Source organism: Panthera onca, chromosome D2 (assembly GCF_046562875.1).
Source record: "Panthera onca isolate mPanOnc1 chromosome D2, mPanOnc1 haplotype 2, whole genome shotgun sequence".
NCBI lineage: Eukaryota > Metazoa > Chordata > Mammalia > Carnivora > Felidae > Panthera > Panthera onca.
The window spans coordinates 28,853,268-28,872,809 of record NC_138349.1 but is presented as its reverse complement, the minus strand read 5'-3'; the positions used below and the strand labels follow the sequence as shown (position 1 = coordinate 28,872,809).

Here is a 19,542-nt window from a genome sequence, read left to right as displayed (position 1 = left end):
CTTGATTTCGGCTCAGGTCATGACCTCATGGTTTGTGAGCCCGAAACTGGGCTCCACTCGGGCAGTGTGAAGCCTCCTTGGGATTCTCTCTCTCTGCCCCTACCTCACTTGTGCTCTCTCTCTCTCTCTCTCTCTCTCAAAATAAATAAATAAACTTAAAAAAAATTTTTTTAAATATTTTAAAAATATTCTCAGATGATTAACTTGAGGTAGCTTTTTTTTTTTTTTTTTTTTTTTTTTTTCCAGTTCAAGCACCCCTAAATTCTAATGCTAACAAAGGAGAATGGAGCGGTGGTTTGACATATCGTTTAATTCTGGGGCACCTGGGTGGCTCAGTAGGTTAAGAGACCAACTGTTGATTTTGGCTCAGGTCATGATCTCAAGCTTCTTGAGCTCAAGCCTGCCATCGGGCTCTGTGCTGATGGTGCAGAGCCTGCCTGGGTTTCTCTCCCTCTCCCTGTCTCTCTGCCCCTCCCCAGTTCATGCTCACATGTTCTGGCTTTCTCTCAAAATAAATAAACTTAAAAAAAAAGAGAAATATCATTTGATTCTAAATCATGTTCTCATCAGGTTTATGTCAAAAGTGGTGACGATTTTCCAAGTCTGTGTCTGAAGGACAAGTACACTGGTGGCACATTGTTGCACTGAAATACTCCTCTGGGTCCATATAATTACCAGGCTGTGCTGGATAAGAGAACCTCAGGATTTCCAGGCTCAGAGTACCAGGATACCCAGAGAAATGGGAGTGAACCAAGGACATCTGCAAACACAGATAGCATTCCTAACCAGGTCCTGATTATGAACAATTCCATGCCTATAAGAACCAGATGCCAGAACACTTGGGAAGGGCTGAAGGAACAGGGAGACCATTATCTGTGACTTCCTGTGGTCGACATTTATCTACATGACTACAGAGGTCTGTTTCTTCTTGTTCTCTTGAGTTGAAAAATCAAAGTGAAATGTTAAAACTGCCATGGTACTTTGTGCCCCTTTGCATAGAGGAAAATTTGTACCTCCAATCTCTACCTCCCAAGCTTACTTGTGCTTTCTCTTAGATACTAAATATCTATCATCTAAGTCAATACATAAACTCTACTGTATCCAAAGATTGATCACATACTTATATATAACTTCCAATTTACTTGCTACTAATACTTCTTAACAACAAGGCCCAAGATTTCCCCATATTACTCCTACTGTGCGGTCATATTTTGTGGGCAGAGTTTTAAAATTGGGGGTGACACACTCGATTCCATGTGACACGCCCCAGATGAACTTCAGGGAAAAGCCCAAGCTAGGGAACCAGAGGTCACCTTTCCATTATATTTATCAACAATGACATGGGATCTGACCATTTCTCCCTGAAACTCCTTAATCTAGACCTTCCCTAGATTCCCAAAGGTTCCCCCATAGGGCAGCATCTTATCTTTAGAGAGAAATACAATACCCCAGTTCTACTTTTTTCTTGGCAGGCCTTCCCTTGCTTTCTCTGGCAGAAAATGAATGATCTAGTTGAAGTCCAGGATCTGGAAGAAAGGTCAAATATACTTAGGCAGTTAAGGAGAAGGAAAATTGGTCTCCAGGTTAGAGAGCCACCCTCATGCACAATGAAAGGTACAGCCCTAAAGGAACTCTGGATCTTCTCCCTGGAAGAGTGACCCTGTGGTTGGTAGAGGAATTGAGTAGACGGTGCAGAGCAAGCCCGAGGAGCAGCATGTGCACAGACTTCCCTTCTACACGCCCAGCACTTCGCAGTCATGACAAGACCCGCTGCTCCTAAGGGAGGCAGCCAGTCAGTCTCATTCAAAACTTTCGCACCGGCCAGGGAGCCACGACTGGAATGCAGGTGCCGGTGACTGGCCAGGGAGGTGGCCTGACCCCGAGACCAGTGGCCAACAAGGGAGCTCCTCAGTCCTCCTCCCAGGCAATCCCAGGTGCCTCTCTTGCTGGGAAGCCAATGGCTGGCACCAGCCCCTTGTGCTCTCCTCTTCCCAGAGGAAGGATCCTGGGACAGGATTCCGGGAGGCCTGGCTGTGGAAGGAGGCTGGGAGGAATGCATGGCCTGCCTGGTCCTGGGCTTGCTCTCATGGTCAGCCTCCCACAGGCCCAGAAAGACAGGGGGCATGAGGGACAGGGCAGGGAGGTCAGAGCGTCTCAGGGACACAGGATTCTGGGCAGGGACTTAGACTTTGGGCTCTAGCATCACGCTTCTGAAAGGCTCAACTCCTGGCTGCTGTGACCAGAGGCAAGCGACTTAACCTCCCCTTATCTCAGCTGAACGCACAGCCCGCCTCATGGAGTCGCAGTAAGGATGACATAAAATGATCCTTGCGAAGTGGCTTGCAGTAATAATGCAACACCTGTTGGTTACTCGTGTTGCACACACCAGTCCTCTGGCCTGTGTCTGTGTGAAAGCGAAAGCGTGCGCTCTCTGCCTTTTTCCTTGGAGGAGAACCCCGAATTACAACCTGGCTCAAGTCTCACCAAAACATCCCAGAGGCATAGAGGCCTGTGCGCAGCACAGAGGGATGGGATTCCTACCCCCCCACCCCCACCCTCCACCGCGGTGCCTGGCAGTGACTGTCCCCTGCTGAGCGCGCTCCAAGGCGGAACACCCTGCGCGCGTGCAGGTACACACGCACACACGCGCGCGCGCACACACACACACACACACACACACACACACACACACACGTGGATGTGCAGGCATGTGTGCGGGCCGCCCGCCCCGAGACCCCGCGGGTTCCGCAGGCTCGGGTTCGCGCGGCGGGGCTGGTGGGCGGGGCAGGACCATTGTTCCGCAGCGGCCCCCGGCCCCGCGCCCGCCGGGGAGCCACGCGGGACCCCGCCGGCTCCCTTTGCCCGGGACCCCAGCTCTGAAGCCACGTCTCGCCTCCCACGCGTCTCTGGGCGCGCGAAGACAGGACCGAGCTGCGCGGAGTGGTCGGCCCCGGGGCTTCCCCACTGTTGCCAGGGAAACTTCCCCGGTGCCCAGGCGTTCGCCCGCGGTCGGGGGCCAGTCCCGGGCGGGTAGCCACCCCCCACTCCCGGACCGGGTCCTCTCCCGCGTGCGGAGGGAAAGCTCCCGAGCGCCTCCGAGCCCGCAGGGTGCCGGGCACCGGGCCAGCGGCCGGGGAAGAGGAGCCGAGAAGGAGAAAGAGACGGGAGGGGGAGCGAGTAGCTCGCGGCAGAGGGAACAGCAGATTGCGCCCAGCCAATGGCAACGGCTGGACGAGGTGGCACCAAATTCCCTTCGGCCAATGACGCGCCAGATTCTACAGAAGCACATTAGCATTTCCCCGGGGGCAGGGGCAGGGGCCTGGGCTGCAGCCGCGGAGCCGCGGTGTGTCTGCAGTATCCTGTTTGTGCGTCTCCATCCCGCAGCACGCCTCAGCCCTGTCTCCTCCCCTCTCCCGCCCAGGCGGGTCTCCCACGGCGAGCCAACTCCGCGCACTTTGCCCCTTCTTGGCAGCGAATAAAAGGGGTCTGAGGAAATACGGGACATCCACTGCCAGCTCTAGCCTTTAAATTCCCATCCCGGGTAGAGCCACGTACTGCAGATCGGATCCCGACACCGATCCGGCGCGCACCGCGCAGAGAGGGGTTCGGGGCGCAGCGCCGCGGGTCACCACGCAAACGCGGGCTCGGGAACCGAAGTCTACCCTCTGTTCCGGCTATCCGGAACTCCGCTCTGCAGTCTCAGCCCCGGGAAAGTGATCCCCGCATCAGAGAGCCCAGATGCCGGCCCACTTGCTGCAAGAGGAGGTGAGCTCCAAGTAATTGCCCGCACGCTGCGGGTTCGCAGGCGCTGGGTGGACGAGAGCGTTGAGATCTCCGTGGACTGTATAGTCATCTTTTGCGAGTTGTACTGCCTTCAGTTTGTTGGGAATGTGGATTGTAATTTGAGGACTTGGTTCCCCAACTTTTGTTTCTTAAGCTTTAAAGAAAAACCTGGTCGTGCCGGGACTTTGATGTCTATATATGCATGTGGGTTTTCCTTTGTGTGTTCTTAAGGGTGCGAGTGTTTTTCTCCTCCTTACTATCGCATCTTCACCTTGAGGTTCCACCACCTTCCACGATCTATTTGCACAGGTCCTGGGGGCTTCCCTCTCTTCCATCAGAGGTACCCCGGACTCTTCAGTTAACGTGGGCTTTGGGCGCAGGGTCTGTCCCTACGCCACCCTCCCTCCCCTCCCCCCCCCCCCTTGATTAGAGTGAAGTGGCAAAGGCTACGTGCACGCACGTGTCCTCTTCTCCCTCCTGACTCTGCTTCCTCTCCCCTCCAGATCTCTAGCTCCTACACAACTACCACCACCATCACAGCGCCTCCCTCCAGGATTCTGCAGAATGGAGGGTGCAAGTTGGAGAAGCCTTCCCCATACTTGGAAGAAGACATCCGCCCTGAAATGAAAGATGACATCTATGACCCAAGCTACAAAGATCCCGAGGGCCCAAGGCCCAAGCTTCAGTATGTTTGGAGAAACATCATCCTTATGTCTCTGCTACACTTAGGAGCCCTCTATGGGATCATATTGGTTCCCACCTGCAAGGTCTACACCTGGATCTGGGGTAAGAGATTCCCTTGTCCTTCTGACCCCGTACCCTGGCTTCTCCCCACTCCTCTAATAAGGTAGGATCTTGCATAGAGCAGAGGCAACAGCCCCTCCAGGCCCAGGTTTTCCCAGCCATGTCTCTTGTGACTCAAGAATGGTGGGCTGAGAATGGAGCCTAGGGGGATCGGGATGCAGGAGTGACGATGCTGGGGGTCCTTTAATTTGGGGGTTGGGGAGGGAGCCCTGAGACCGGGTGCTGCAGGCTTTGAAATAAGTTGACCTGGGCCAAAGAGTCAGGTCTCCCTGAAAGAGCATTTCTGTTTCAAGTCATTTGCTTGGCTGCCTGTCCTAGCCCTGCCGGCCACGAAAGGATCAAGGCCACAACCTGGGAGGCATGGGAACATGGGACTAGACCAGCAGCTTTAGAGGGAATATGCTGAGCACAGTCCTAGGAAAGCAAGAGAACCCGCTCAGGAAAAGAGTTAGTAGAAGAGGGAGGAACAGAGAAGAGGTTATCTACAAAATAATTTTGCCTCGGCCCTTGGCCCGACCAGGCTTCTTTGTTAAATAGACGAAGAAAGCTCCTGTATGAAGCAGGTCACACAGATGTTGCTGCGACTCCATGGACGTCTGCAGGGAACTGAGCATGCCACCAAATGAAAATGTTCTGAGAATGAAATATGACGGAGGAAATGTTTCATGTCCAATGCCCATCTGGCATGCTCTGGCCCCTCTCTCTTGATGTCAGGAAGTCCCTCCTTGCCAGGGACAGCCAGGCCAGGCAAGAGTACCCTGAGCAGCCCCAGCCTTGAGGCTGCCGCAGCGAGGGAAATGGTTTCCGGTTTGTCCCTAACCTGCCCTTAGCTCAGCTTTTTCAGGGATCCACGGGGATGGGCTGATGGCAGCGCCCTGCCCCCTGGATACACACATGTGCTTTGCAGGCATTTTCACCTCTGCCACCAAAAGCCTGACCTGGGAAGGGGAAAGGGAGAGCAGAGGGCTCCAGTGCCCCAGGGGCTCCACGTTGCCCCTCTCTGAGGGTAGTGAGCCAGAACTCCCCTCCAAAACACAACTTTAGGGTTTCCAGAGCAGTCTTGGGTGTGGGATGCCTGCCGACAGCTGCACTCTTGGCCGAGAGTTGTGTCGAAGGGCTGGTAGGCCAAGTTTTAGCTGATCCCCCCCACGGACCTCTTGGTGTAAAGGTGGTGGGACCCGGTCCCTGAAGCTTTGTCTTGGGAAATCTCAGTGCCACAGAGAAATGCAACTGGGTAGATCCCCTCTCTTTGGGATCTCAATTTTTCCAGATACAAAGTGGGACAAACAGGACTTTTTTGGGATTAGGAAGGTAGTGCTCTTTGGGTTACATGTGTGTCACTCCTGGGGCTGGCCGGGCGCAGGAAATCAGTTCATCTGCAGACCAGGAAGGGCCCTTATGCTTGGGAGGGGAGGGGACATGTGTTCTGTACCCCTCTGAGAACCCAGCAGAACTTCAGCTGTAGTGTGAGAGGTCAAGAGCAGGTTGAAGGATCCCCCAGGGAGACTGGATTCTTCTCTCTGCTCCTTCTTCCCAGTAGAGGATCTTCACAGGTAGTTTTGTCACCTATCCTCCTCTAACCTCAGAACTCCCTGTAGGCCTCGTGAGGCCCGGAGCTTGGCCAGACAATTGCTGATTGCTCCTTGCCCTTGGCTGCTGGTGCAGGGGGAACAATGCTGCCTTTTGGGGGCTCTGCCCATGGGTGTGTACTGTACCTATGGACAGAGAAACATGGCACACAGAGACTGGATGGTGATTTACACACACACACACACACACACACACACACACACACACACCCGCCCCCGGGCCACGTGGTGGATGGCTTAGTTGATGGGATGACCAGCTGTATCTAGGAAGTCAGAACTTCTCTGTCTCAAGGAACAAGAGGGGTGAAGGGAGGGTCAGAGGGCCACCTTCAGAGTTTAGGAGCTTGGCTTCTCCTTTTGTTTTATCCCTAAGGACAGTGTTAAATTAGCAACTCGTAGTGATTCCAGTATTTCTCATGGTTCCAAGCATCTCAGAAGAGCCCTTAGGGCTGAAGAGATACCTCGGCAATACTGGCCAAGGGGCAAAACTTCTCAAATCTTTCTTAGAGTCAAAGCTATGAGACTTTCCTTAGGCTGACGAGTTGGACATTCATGAAGAAATGAATCTCCAATGGACTTAAGGCTTTCTATTAGATAGGCTTTAGAGATACTGATAGAAAAAGGCACCAGAGTGGATGGGCTCTTTTCCCAATGCCCCTGTTAACACTAGCGTCTTATGTGCTTTCTGAGTCAACTTGCCAGGTCCTCTGTGGCATGCAAAAGCCCTAGCAGCTTCCTTGGTTCTGAGCTGAGTGCTTTTGCTTTCATGCCCAGAGCCATTTTTCTTCCTCATTGGTGACTGGTCGGCTGTGGCTCAACTGTCACTTTTTCAGACGCAGTTGCAGGCAGCTACTATACATCTGGAAAGAACACACCACATGGCTTAAAGCCAGCAAATCACCTGAAGCCCCAATCCCAGCTCAGAGAGACTATGGGTAGAGCTTTCACTGGGACAGACTCTGGCCCCATGGCTCTCCTCCAGATCCTGTAGGAGGAACAGGAGAGGGTGGAGGAAGATAGGATAGGGGAGGAAGGGGGTTATTTAGGAAACTGGTATCTATGGCTGGAGGAGAACACAGGACAATTTGTTACAATGTGCAGTGTCTCCAACTGCAACTAAGTTCCGTGGCCACTGAGGATCTATTGTTTCTAGCAGTTTTCCTAGGAATGAAACATTGTCAACCGTCACCGCTCTACCAAGGCCTCAGCCCCTGCCTCCTAGAGCAGAGGAAGATGGGTATACCCAGAAACCCACTTTTCAGCTCGAGATTATATCTCTGTATAATCTAGAGATTATATCCTGCAGGCCTCCAGGAAGGCGGAAGATGGCTATACGCAGAAACCCACTTCCCAGTTGGAGATTATATCTCTGTATAATCTAGAGGTTATGTCCTGCAGGCCTCCAGGAAGGTGAGGCAGGACAGTGTTGGGGTATTCCACCGGTAGCTTGGAGGCCATCCCACCACTACCTAGAATTAGCCTTGCCAGAGGGAGCAGGGACTGACTGAGGCACATGGCAAAGGAGGGACACAGGAACCGTGGGGCTGTGGAGAGTACAGTATAGCTGGGACACAAACTGCTTGTTGACAGACAACTTGGTTTCGAGCCCACTCAGCCTCTCACCGCGTACTGCAAAGTACACGTAACTGCAAAGTGAGGATATTAGATCCCATTCAAGGTATCCGATGAATCAGAGAGCATAAAAGCCTTGGCAAAGCTTCAGACACTGTGCGGATATGACTTATGTGCAGGGCGGGTTTTCCCCCGATATGGCCCCACTGCCTGCTAAAATATTGAAATGTTTTTATACTAGTTGGTAAATAGCCACGGTTCAGAGCCCTGTGAGTGTCCTCTAGAATCCAGGGTCCCTTGAACTGGTTAATGCGTAGACCATACTGGCTGTCAAACATTTTAATACCATCCTTGCTTATAGGTCCTAAACTTTGCAGGAGTCGTCTGTGGTCCTTAAAACTTTGGAAAAGTTTAACTGAAGGTCAAAGGAAATGGGATCTGGGATAATGTCCTTCATGATGGAGAATGACAAGTGGCTGGGTGATAAGAGCCCTCTTCTCTGCCTGGCCTTTCTGAAGTGCCTGGGATTTGGCTCGTTCCAGAGGATGGGAGGTGATGGTAGTTTTCAGTTTGTAAAACGGAAGGGGCATGGGAGACCAAGGCATCCCTGGAGTTTAGGGTAAAACAGATCCTCACCCGAAGCCTAAAGAACACACGGACCAGTCTGGAGAACGTCATGTGAATGTCTTCCCAGATTAGTGACTACCCACACTGACTTCTCCCGGCAGGGTTCTTCTACTATGTGATCAGCGCCCTGGGCATAACAGCGGGAGCTCATCGCCTATGGAGTCACCGGACTTACAAAGCTCGGCTGCCCCTGCGGTTCTTCCTGATCATTGCGAACACGATGGCATTCCAGGTAAGGAGCTGGCTCTGCTCAGCTCTTTTCCCTCCACTCTTCTGATGGTCCAGGGACAGAATGGAGGAGCTCAGTGCCTGGAGAGGAGCTGTACCTGGACAGCACCTCAATTTCCTCTCCCCTGTAGGGTCACCTCCAGTGCAGGCCCAGTCCCTAAGTCCACATTGGAAAAGGGAGTAGGAGCTACATAGGAAATAGTCTCAGCATCATGGGATTATTTTTGATCCTAAGGTCCCTCTGTTGTCACACAGTCTTAGCTGTTGGGGGCCTTATCATAAGGGGCCGCAGTGCATAAGGAGCTGACCCTGTGTTCCTGGGCAGACACTGGACAATAAATTCGCCATTTTAGGCGAATATTTTAGGATTCCACCATAATGGGATTGAAGCTGATATTTCAGACTCTTGGACTCTGTGTTCTCGGGTATATGAGCAAATACTTTGTAGCGCTGATTATGTGCCTGACTATTCTAGGCCCTTGACGTGGATTACCTCATGAAACCCTCACAACGATCTTAGAAGGTCGGTGTGATTACCCCCGTCTTACAGATGAGGAAATGGTGTCACTGACAAGTTAGGTAGACCGACATTTTGGTCCTATCTTGGGCTGCCAGTCTGGCTAAGTCAAATATTGAAGTTTGTTGAGGCAAAGAGTTCATGGCAGAGATAGAATACAGGGAACTGGGGAAAGGGAACTCCCAGTTATTAAGTGGAAGCAATGGACAAAAGATAGCCTGTGGTGCGGGGCTTAGCTTGGAGCAAGAGGAAAAAGGAAAGAAAGCAAACTGATCCTCTCCTTCATGGCAGCATCCCAGGTACTTGCCACAGTTGTATAATCATTTCCGTCACAGCACTGATGGTTCCTGATGTTGTCTTTGTGGGGCAAAGGAAGAGATTCTGGCACATTCTTTAAGGGATGAAAAGAATCCTAGGGGAGCCCACAGGTCATTTGGAAATGGAGTCAAGATCGTGATTTCTTTGCCTGGCCATCGTCTATGTGGCAAGGCGTCAGAACGGAGCTCTCTGAAGCTTCATCCACCGGCCGAGACCTGGGATGCAAGGCTGCCTCCCTCGTGATCTCCATGCCCAGGGGTTTGGCGCCCCGTGAGGACCTTTTCCAGCATTTTTCTTGCTTGAAGAATTGCAATGTGCTTTTCGAATGAAACTCTCTGAGTTCTGTGTGATCTGCCTCCGTTCTGTCCACCATATAACCTGCAAGAAGAAGCTAGTCCTGTTTGTGGTCCGGGGACTTTAAATTGCCCTTCCACCGAAGCTTCAGGGGCAAGCTGGGGGACAAGAGGAGGCAACTCCATGACCCCTTTGATACCCAAACCCCTGGGCATTTTGTGAGGTGGAGCTGAGAGCCATGGGCTCTTAAAGTTGCCTATCCAGTGGAAGTCCTCTCAGAGGGTATTTCTCATCAGGCCTACATTCCTCTTCTCTGTCCCTTCAGAATGACGTGTTTGAATGGGCCCGAGATCACCGTGCTCACCACAAGTTTTCAGAAACAGATGCTGATCCTCACAATTCCCGACGTGGCTTTTTCTTCTCTCATGTGGGTTGGCTGCTCGTACGCAAACACCCAGCCGTCAAAGAGAAGGGTGGTTTGCTAGACTTGTCTGACCTAAAAGCTGAGAAGCTGGTGATGTTCCAGAGAAGGTGAGTGAGGGGATAAGGGGGCTGGGCATCTCGTGTTTGGGGAGCCCCCTTTTTTCCCCTAGGGCTTATAAACCGAAGCTGAGTAATTTAGTGAGTTTGCACGTTCCGAATTTAACTTAAAACCCTCATACTTAACGGCCCACAGGCCCCTGCCCGTGGACTGTTGTTCTTTCTCTCAGAGCTCTCTTAATTAAACCAATTAGATTCAACAAATGCTTATTGGCCTAGGACATTCACAGATACAATGATGACTGTGTCACAGTCCTTGCCTTCAAGGAGTTTGTAGCCTGTTGGGAGGTGGAGGGAAAGCCAAAGATCTGGACAGCCATGACACATGCAAGATGTTTTCTATACCAATGAGGGGCCCAAAGGAGAGGGAGGTTGTGTAGTGGGGGGCATGGGGGAAGGGTTAATGCAGAAGATAGCTTTGGAATCCCCTGATGGATAGAGATTTTCACAGGTGTGTGTGGGAAGGGAAAGTACAAACACAAAGAAGAGAAGGAGCTAAAGCATGAAAGCACATTCCAGCCACAAAGTCCTTTTGCTTGAAGCACAGGGTGTGGTGGCAATAAGACTAGAAAGAGAGGCTGACACTATTCTTGTAGAGCCTTAAAAGCAAAAGTAGGACTTAATTCAATAGGCAACGGGAAACCATTACAAGTTTTTTGCACAGCAATGTGGCATGACCGGAGGTGTTCTTTAGAAAGGTCACTCTCGGGATGGTCGAAAAAAAATCCATTGAGTCAGAGAGCTGAGAAGCAGGACCACAAGTAAGGAGTTAACAGGGATCCAGTTAACATGGCAGGAACGCAAAGTTTGATGCAGGGAATACTAATGATAGGAGAGTAGAGAACACTGGCCACTGAAGAGAAGCAGGAAACCAGTTCCCTAGAAATGTCAATGGCGTAGCCTACATTGGAGAGAGTGAAGAATGGCACGGAGCCTCCAGAGGGCCTGCGGGCGTCAAGGACGCTCTGTGCCTGGCTCAGGAAGGAGAGGAATGATGAGAGGGGTGGCCAGCAGGATGTGGAGGCAAGACACAGAGCACAGACTCTCAGAAACCATGGACAGGAAAGAGAAAGGAGCCTACAAGGCAGAAGGGAAAAACAGCCTGGGAAGGAGGACTGAGTTTATTAAGTTGGTAATTGGGACGTCACCTGTCTTACCAAGGTGATATTAGGCTACAGTCAAAAAGAACATTGGATGCAGACGCTGGAGACAAGCATTCCAATCCTTGCTCCACCGGTTCCTACTGGTGTGATCCTAGAAAAGTCAGTTCACCTGCCATTACCTCATTTTCTAACCCCGGAGACATTCTCAGAACATTTCCCCACCCCGTTCCCTCTTGCTTTGACTTCTGCTATGTTGTACCCCATAGAAGGAAAGAGCCCCACCGGTGACAGTGGGGAAAATCAGGCAGATCTGGGAGTCCTCTCCCCTCTGACTCAGCGTATGGTCTCTCAATGTAGGTACTACAAACCCGGCATCCTGTTGATGTGCTTCATCCTGCCCACTCTTGTGCCCTGGTATTTCTGGGGTGAAACTTTTATACACAGCTTGTGCGTTGCCACTTTCTTGCGTTACGCCATTGTGCTCAATGCCACCTGGCTGGTGAACAGCGCTGCCCACCTCTACGGATATCGCCCTTATGACACCACCATTAGCCCCCGAGAGAATATCCTGGTTTCCCTGGGAGCTGTAGGTAAGTCAGCAGTCCTCAGCAAGACCCCTTCGAGTGGTCCGCCGGTTAGGGTGTTAGGTTAGGAGCCAGAAAAACCAGAGTAACCTGTTTTAGGACTTCTTTCTGTCTGGGATTCCACTACAAAACTAAGGGTCAGTATATTAGACAACTTTTCAGAGTCAGGCAACAGATTTTCTGTGGGAAGAAAAGGGTAAAAAAACAACAATGCACTTAATTTCACATTCCAGAACATTCCCAAATGCTATGTATAGTGAGCCCCTTTGGGTTTTCCTTTTTCCAGTCACCTCTGGGCTGGATTGCAGGTCTTGCTTGGGGCAGGGAATGCATAAACGGGCCAACAGGATCATTTGGGTGGGCGGTAAGCCTAGGGTGTTATATGTAAACGTGGAATATACAATGTAGACTAAGTCCTTGTAATTTAATTGCACCAACTTCTATTTTGTCTTCTTGCTGTATTCAGGGAGGCCACATCTGAAGCATGTGCCACGCCTTATTCTTTGGTGATGCCAACATGAAGGGCATCAAAGCAATTGTTGGTGACCCTTCGCCACCACTCATCAGTCCTATCTCTTGCCCTTTATCTTTCTCTCTCCTGTTTCTCCTCTGTGCTAGGAACACACCTTCCCCACAACATGGCTTAGGGAACCATGAGTAAAGTGGTTAGTTTGATCACAAGTACCTGCTCACTGATCTAATGCTGACTATTCATGAATGTATTTCTATCATTCCAGTCTTAATAGCCAGAGGCTAAGACAACAGGCTTCTAACCATCTGACTCCCCGCCCCCCCCCCCTTTTTTTCCCATCACTGTTTTCAACTAAATATAGACCTTGACCGAGGCCTGGAATTTATTTTCCTGAAGCAGACCCCGTGACCTCTTCCTCACCAATGATCAATGCTATTGGTCATCCGGTATATCTAGGCCACTTCACTGTTCCACATATTTGTGCCCACTGTGGCCTAACCTTCACTTTTTCGCTTTAAAACCTCCCATTAGATTCTCAATCCTCATCATCTTTACTATCGGTACTAGGGCGTTTTTTTTCCCATCTCTTCGGAACTTTCATGCGCCTCCCGCGCCTCGCAGGCACCGTCTACCAGTGCGCCCGCTCATACTCTGAACCATGTTTGAAATCAGTCACCTAGGCGATGCAAGTCTGAGACTTTCACAGAAATGGAAGTTTCTGGAATGACACTTGTCCTCTCCTGGCGCTGGGTCTATGGCGAGCTTCCCCAACTGCAGCCTCTTGCTGAGCACGACTTCAGAGTGGCTGCCAGTATCTTACTTTGTCTCGGCTCTCATTCGTTTCTCCGACCTGTTGCACTCCTCCCTTTTCACCTCTGGCCTTTGTTCTCCTGGGGCTTATTTTTCTGCCGTTCTAACCTTTTTCTTCTTGAGTTACCTCCCCCACAGTCACACGCTCTTTTTCTCTCTGCCAAAGCTGCCCTCCTTCTTTGAGCCTTGCTTGGGCTCTGTCTTGCTGCCCCAGTTGCAGAGTCCTCTCCCTGTTCCATCCATGGGCCTTCCTCTGTTTCTTGGCCTCTTGGCTATGTGTGTATCTGGTTTAGTTTTAAATCTGATAACCGGAGGCCTGGTTGGTGCTTGTACAGAGCCTTGGTACAAAACCATTTATGGAAATTGGTAATCTTGTCAGTACGTTCGGCCTTGTGGCGAGCCCAGCCTCCTACTCAGTTCACACTGTGGATAATCAGGTGTCACAGAGAGAGGACATACCTTGACTTGCCCTGGATGGTGTCATTTACTTTGCAGGACTTCCTTCACTTGCTTGTTATTAATATCATTACTGCTCTACTAGGGTTCTTTTATCTTCAAAGGGCTCAGAGTGTGCTCTTTTATTAGCCAGTCTTTCCCAGCTTTCCCCCAGCTTTCTAAGGGTCAGTATTGTTACTGTTGAATATGATCCAGAAGGAAGAGTCCTGCCAGAGGTTGGAGGGCTCACTCTCTGCGGAGTTTCCAAAGCTTTACCTGTTCCCGAAATTCTCCTAAAACCGGAATTGCTTTGTTTTTCTTCTGTCCAGCAAAGTGACCTGCTCATCTCAGAATCTCAGAGGTTAGAGGGAATATCTAAGCATTTTGAGTCTTTTTCCTTTTAAGTTTATTTATTTATTTTGAGAGAGAGAGAGAGAGCGAGCAGGGGAGGAGCAGAGAGAGAGGGAGAGAGAAGGAGAGAAACAGAGAGAGAGAATTCCACACAGGCTCCTCACTGTCAACGCAGAGCCCGACAAAGGGCCTGATCCCACCAACCGTGAGATCCTGACCTGAGCCAAAGCCGAGAGTTGGTCGCTTAACCGACTGAGCCACCCGGGTGCCCCATAAGCATTTTAATTCTTACTCCCTCAGAGAGATTCTGTTTTATCAGCATCACCCTACACCAGGGTCAAAGCTCAGAGTACTAGAAGCCGGAACAGTCCATTGTAAACCAGTAGTGACTGAGGAAATTCGGGCCCCTGCACTGGGCCTTTTTTCTTCTGCCTTTGGGCTGTTACCGCCCAATTCTGTCAATATCTTCCCCCCTTCGAGGTGGCGCTAATGCCGTGGCGAAAGGTGTGGTCCTTTGCTCATCTCTGGAAGAAGCACAGCAGAAGTCCTTCATTCTCGACTCTGTCCTCTCCCCACGCTGACACATGCACATGCACACAAAGAGCCTGTAGCGGCTCAGACCAATATTTAGCGAGGCTCTGGAATCTTCCAATCTGAAATCCATTCCCAGCCATAGCGATTTCTCTCTAGTTAGCTTATCCTCTGGGAGAAATTGCCGGTCCTTCTCTGACAAAGGCTCCTAGAAAGGCTTGGGGGATCAGGGCTCCCCAGCGCCTCTGAGGGAAACAATTGGGTTCAGAGGCGAAGAGCCTGGGTTCATTGGTTCATTCAGCAATAGCAAGTTTCTGAGGGGTTTGAGGCCCTCTGCTAGGCAACCAGCGCGCGGAGACCACGAAGACTGCAGCTCACAGCGTGGCCCCATAACTCTCATTGCTTCTGTTCCAGGGGAGGGCTTCCACAACTACCACCACTCCTTTCCCTATGACTACTCTGCCAGTGAGTACCGCTGGCACATCAACTTCACCACATTCTTCATCGACTGCATGGCTTTCCTCGGCCTGGCTTACGACCGGAAGAAAGTATCCAAGGCCGCCATCCTGGCCAGGATTAAAAGAACTGGAGACGGAAGCTACAAGAGTGGCTGAGTTTTGGGTCCCTCGGGTTCCTTTTCCGAAAGCCAGCCGGGCAGAGGTTTAATGTTCTGTTTATTAACTACTGAATAATGCTACCAGGATGCTAAAGAGGATGACATTAACCCACTCCAGTACAGTATTCTTTTAAAATTGAAAGCCAACAACTCTGCCTTCACGACACTAAGCTGATATTCTTATTTTTGCTCTTCTCTTCCCTCTCTTCTAGTCCATCGTCATTTTCTTTGCTTTGTTCGTATCCCTTCCCTTCCTCTCCTCGCTCGTTGCCTCCCAGGCAAGCAGCTCGTCATTCATTGGTGGGCGTCCAACTTCCAAAGCCTAGACAACCGTTCTGTAGCCCAGAGCTTGTGGGCTTTGCCCCACATAACTCTTTCCTTGAGCTGTCCTGAGACTCAGGATGGGTGGCTCACGCCAGAGCTATGATAAAATCTTCTGGGAAGGCACCCGTTAATTGTCTTCAGCCCAGGCTTTTGCGAGTTGGAATGGAAAATAACTTTATTGGGCACAAAGCTTCTAAAGCAGGTAAATTGTCAGGGGAGAGAGTTAGCGTGTATGGTATGATTGAGAAAAGTAAAGATGGGGTGAGGTGGGAATCAAGGCAAGAAGCTCCTGCTGTGATTGGACACACAGTTGCTTGCCTGGTGGGGACTTGGAGCCCCACCAGATGGCATGCCTCCTCTCTCTCCTGACTCTGAATGGGGAATGGGCATAGAGCTTGGCAATGTCCCACTGTAGTTTAGTCTGAGGATAAAGAAGAAGCATTTAGTTTGTAGTAAAAGTGGTCTCTGCTGGGGAAGGATTTTTTTTTTTTTTTTTTTTTTTTTTTTTTTTTAATAACAACAAGATTTCTTATTCCATATGACAAGAAATCTTGAGGTTGCTTGTGTCCAGAATCGGTGAATCTAGCGGATCACGGAATCATCAAAATTCTTTCAGCTTTCTGCTCTGCCATCTCCGGGACATTGGTCAGCTCCCATCATAGTAATAAGGTGGCTCAAGCGTTTCCAGACATCCAAAAAAGGAACATGTTTGTGGCATAGTGGTGAGCACAGCCACCTTCCACAGAAGGAAGGATTTTAAGAGGTGGGGTTGGGTCCAACATAAAAATATACATACATACATCCTTTGCTTGCAATGTTGAAGTAATTCACTTAGAGTGCCTCCCTCTGAAAGAGGGATGCTTGAAAAAGAGGAGAAATGAGGTGGGTTGTCTGCTTTCCTCTCACTGCTGGACAGGAGATGGAGAGGTTCCGGGGCAAGGTCTGTTGGCAGTTCCTAAGAGATAACTTTACAAAAGAAGGGCTTTCAGAACACCTTGCCAGGGGATTCAGAAGGTTACTAAGTCATTGGATGTCCTGATTTGGAAGGTGGTTATACAAACAAGTTAAATGTTAGGCTCGTTCATGAATGCCAATTTCTCCTTGGAATGAATAAAAACTAGAAGGCTTCTCCCCTCAGTGTTGAACCATTTCATCCATTCCTTCTCTGTTAAAATTTTAGTCTAAAGTATAGGACTGCCTGGGCCGGGGGAAGGCGAGGTAGGAATCTCTTAACTACTGTGGTTATTGATTCCTGGCTCTACCCTAGCTGTCCATTTTCTCCTACAGGTTCTATCTCCTCCCTGCTGTTTTCTTCTTTCTCTGGGCAGGAAGGCTCTTTTGTAGATACTCAGAGGCAGTGATGGCTATTGCTCACCAGGAAGCTCCCCTTCCTGCAGACAGAATGCTCAGGGCCACTGAACCACTGTTTCTCTTTATAAAGTTGAGCTAGCTGCCACTCTCACTTGGCCTCCAGAGTCTCTCCATCTACACCTCTGTGCTCCCCTACCACACTGATGACTCAAGACAAAGCTGGCAAACCTTACCAGAAACATCCCTGGCTCAGGCACAGCCAGGCCAAATGCTCATGTGGTACCAGTGAGCCAGCCATCGGGCAAAGAAGGGTTTGTTTTTATCCTCCTCTGTCTGGATCAGAACACGAGAGAGCATGCTAGCTGCCCCCTGCTCGCTCAGTAAGCCTGCCCAGCCCGAGTCTGCTCCCAGTGGACAGTGCAATGCTTGTAGAAGTGGGAGGGAGCCTAGTCTTCACTGGGAAGCACAAGAAGCAAAGGGAAGTTCCAAAGTGCCTCACTCAAAAGGAGGCCCCGTTCCCTGGAGCCAGGGTGTACTGCAAAGCCGAGACTTGGGATCTGAGATGCCATGAACTTGGCTGAACAGCGTCTCTGTTCAGTAAACTAACCAGCATTCCCCACCCCACAGCCTAGGGCAAACAGTAGTATAGGAGAGGTCTGCAAAAAATCATCGGTGTTTTGAGAACCTTGGACTATTTCTGTCCCTGTACCTAAGTCATCAATGCAAAAGCCTGGCTGTACTCTGTGAAAGATTGGAAATGTACAATACCAAATGTTCTGTGCACTGTTGAGCCCTAATAGTGGAAGGGAAGAGGGCCTTTCTTCCTGTATTCATCAAATAGACAGAGGCTACAGGGGTTAACCTGGACTAAAGGCATCCTTGTCTTTTGAGCTCTTCCTCTCGGTAGAAAAGAATCTACTGGAAGATCACCGTAGTTTAGATCTGCTGACCTGTGTACTTATCCCTTGGGTAGTTTTAATTCCACAGGTTATCAGATGCCTGCTTTATAAATTCTGATCAAAAACAAGGTTATCTTTCTGTTCGAATTATGTCGCAGGGATCTGATCCACAGCATGACCTACACAAGGCTGGACAGGGTCCTCAAGCTGAGGGCCCCAGTATATAGGAGAATGTGTAGGTAGAAGGGTGTCTGCTGAGTAAGGAACACTTTTTTCAAGATTCTAAAGCTGAGTTCAATTGACACATTAATGTCCCAGAAACTCAAGTCTGAATTTCTAACAGTCCTCGCTTTGTGGGTGTGCTGACAACTTATTTGGGTGCCTTACATCTTTTCTAATCAGTGTTGCATATGAGCCCTGCTCTCACTTCCTCTGTGGAGTTCCTTTGCACCTGAGAGCCTGCAAAAAGTGGCTGGTAGAAAAGGGGGCCTGGCTGGAGAATTATCAGTATAGTTATTTGCAGGATTCCCTTCTGGGCTTTATTTTGGAATCTTTTCTTAGGGCTATTTGTATTAAGTGCCCACATTTGATGGAGGGTGGAAGTAATTTGAATGTATTTGATTTATAATTTTTTTTTTTTAGACGAAAAGATGGTTGTAGCATTTAAAATGGAAACTTTTCCTCCTTGGTTTGCTAGTATCCTGAGTGTATTCTCTGTAAGTCTAGCTCAAATGGGTCAGCGTGAAAGGTTAAAGAAAACAAGATGTCAATGTTTCGCGGGTGGCTAAGGCCAGGGCCTCTCCTACCACTGTGCCACTGACTTGCTACGTGACCCTAGGCAAGTCACTTAACTATAATGTGCCTCAGTTTTCCTTCTGTTAAAATGGGATAATAATACTGACCTACCTCAAAGGGCAGTTTTGAGGTGTGACTAATGCTTTTTTAAAGCATTTTGGGATCCTTCAGCAGAGGAATTCTTTTAAGTCCTGAGTATTTTTATAGTAGCAGTATCCACCATGAACTTGTGTCCACCATGAACCGTGGGTCCTGGATGCTATCATTAATCGATCTGGTTCTCTCTGGGAGATTGAGTAAATCCATTGGATAAGTGGTGGATAACTAGCCAGACAACATTTGAGAATGCATAAACTCATTGCCGTGGAAACAATACACAGGATACCTTTTCCTTGATTGGGTGGGATTTCCCCCTTTTTATGTGGGATAGTAGTTATTTGTGACCTAAGAATAATTTTGGAATAATTTCTATTAATATCAACTCTGAAGCTTAGTTGTACTGATCTGAAATTGTGTTTGTTCATAATAAAAGTGAAGTGAATCTGATTGTACTGTGTCTGGGCGATTTTTGGCTGTGATTCAAAGTTTCCTGGGACTTTAGTTTAGATCTGCTGACCCGTACACTTATCGCTTGGGTAGTTTTAATCGATTGTTTACCACGCTGCCTATACCCTGTCCCTGTACCTTTAAGAGTAAAAAAGAAGTAGACGCTACACTGGTTGACTCACCCCAGTAACCCGCCCTGCCCTTCCTAAGGGTAACTTTAGGTTAAACGCCGCCTTGGCAGCAGGAAACCAGGAGTCTGTTGCCATTAAGTCAAACACATTTACACCAGCTGGCACTTTGGCCTGGGGAAATGCCAGGTCTCTTGCGTGTCACACGATCACACGGACCCAAGACAGAGATACTCAGAGAGGAAGAGAACAACAGGAGAAGCATCTCTGGGAAAGCTGTTTTTTACCTTGCAACCTAGGCCGGGCAGTCCGGGTCATTCCTCCAAGAAAGGTGAAGAAATGTGGGCCTCCCGGGAATTAAGTGG

At 49.7% G+C, this 19,542-nt stretch overlaps 1 protein-coding gene across 1 annotated transcript; it reads left to right on the top strand.

The window, feature by feature from the left end:
• Positions 1-3,325: 3,325 nt before the first annotated feature.
• On the top strand, positions 3,326-19,049 carry SCD (stearoyl-CoA desaturase). The gene is made up of 6 exons (XM_060641758.3): positions 3,326-3,765; positions 4,287-4,569; positions 8,477-8,607; positions 10,058-10,263; positions 11,733-11,965; positions 14,973-19,049. Exons 1-6 carry the CDS (start codon positions 3,739-3,741, stop codon positions 15,170-15,172), a joined length of 1,080 nt encoding a protein of 359 aa, XP_060497741.1. The 5' UTR covers positions 3,326-3,738; the 3' UTR covers positions 15,173-19,049.
• The last annotated feature ends 493 nt before the right edge of the window (positions 19,050-19,542 follow it).

Coding starts and splice junctions, on each gene's coding strand:
- SCD (XM_060641758.3), top strand. CDS start 3,739: ATGCCGGCCCACTTGCTGCAAGAGGAG. Junction 4,570..8,476: donor GGTCTACACCTGGATCTGGG/GTAAGAGATTCC, acceptor TTCTCCCGGCAG/GGTTCTTCTACTATGTGATC. Junction 11,966..14,972: donor GGTTTCCCTGGGAGCTGTAG/GTAAGTCAGCAG, acceptor CTTCTGTTCCAG/GGGAGGGCTTCCACAACTAC.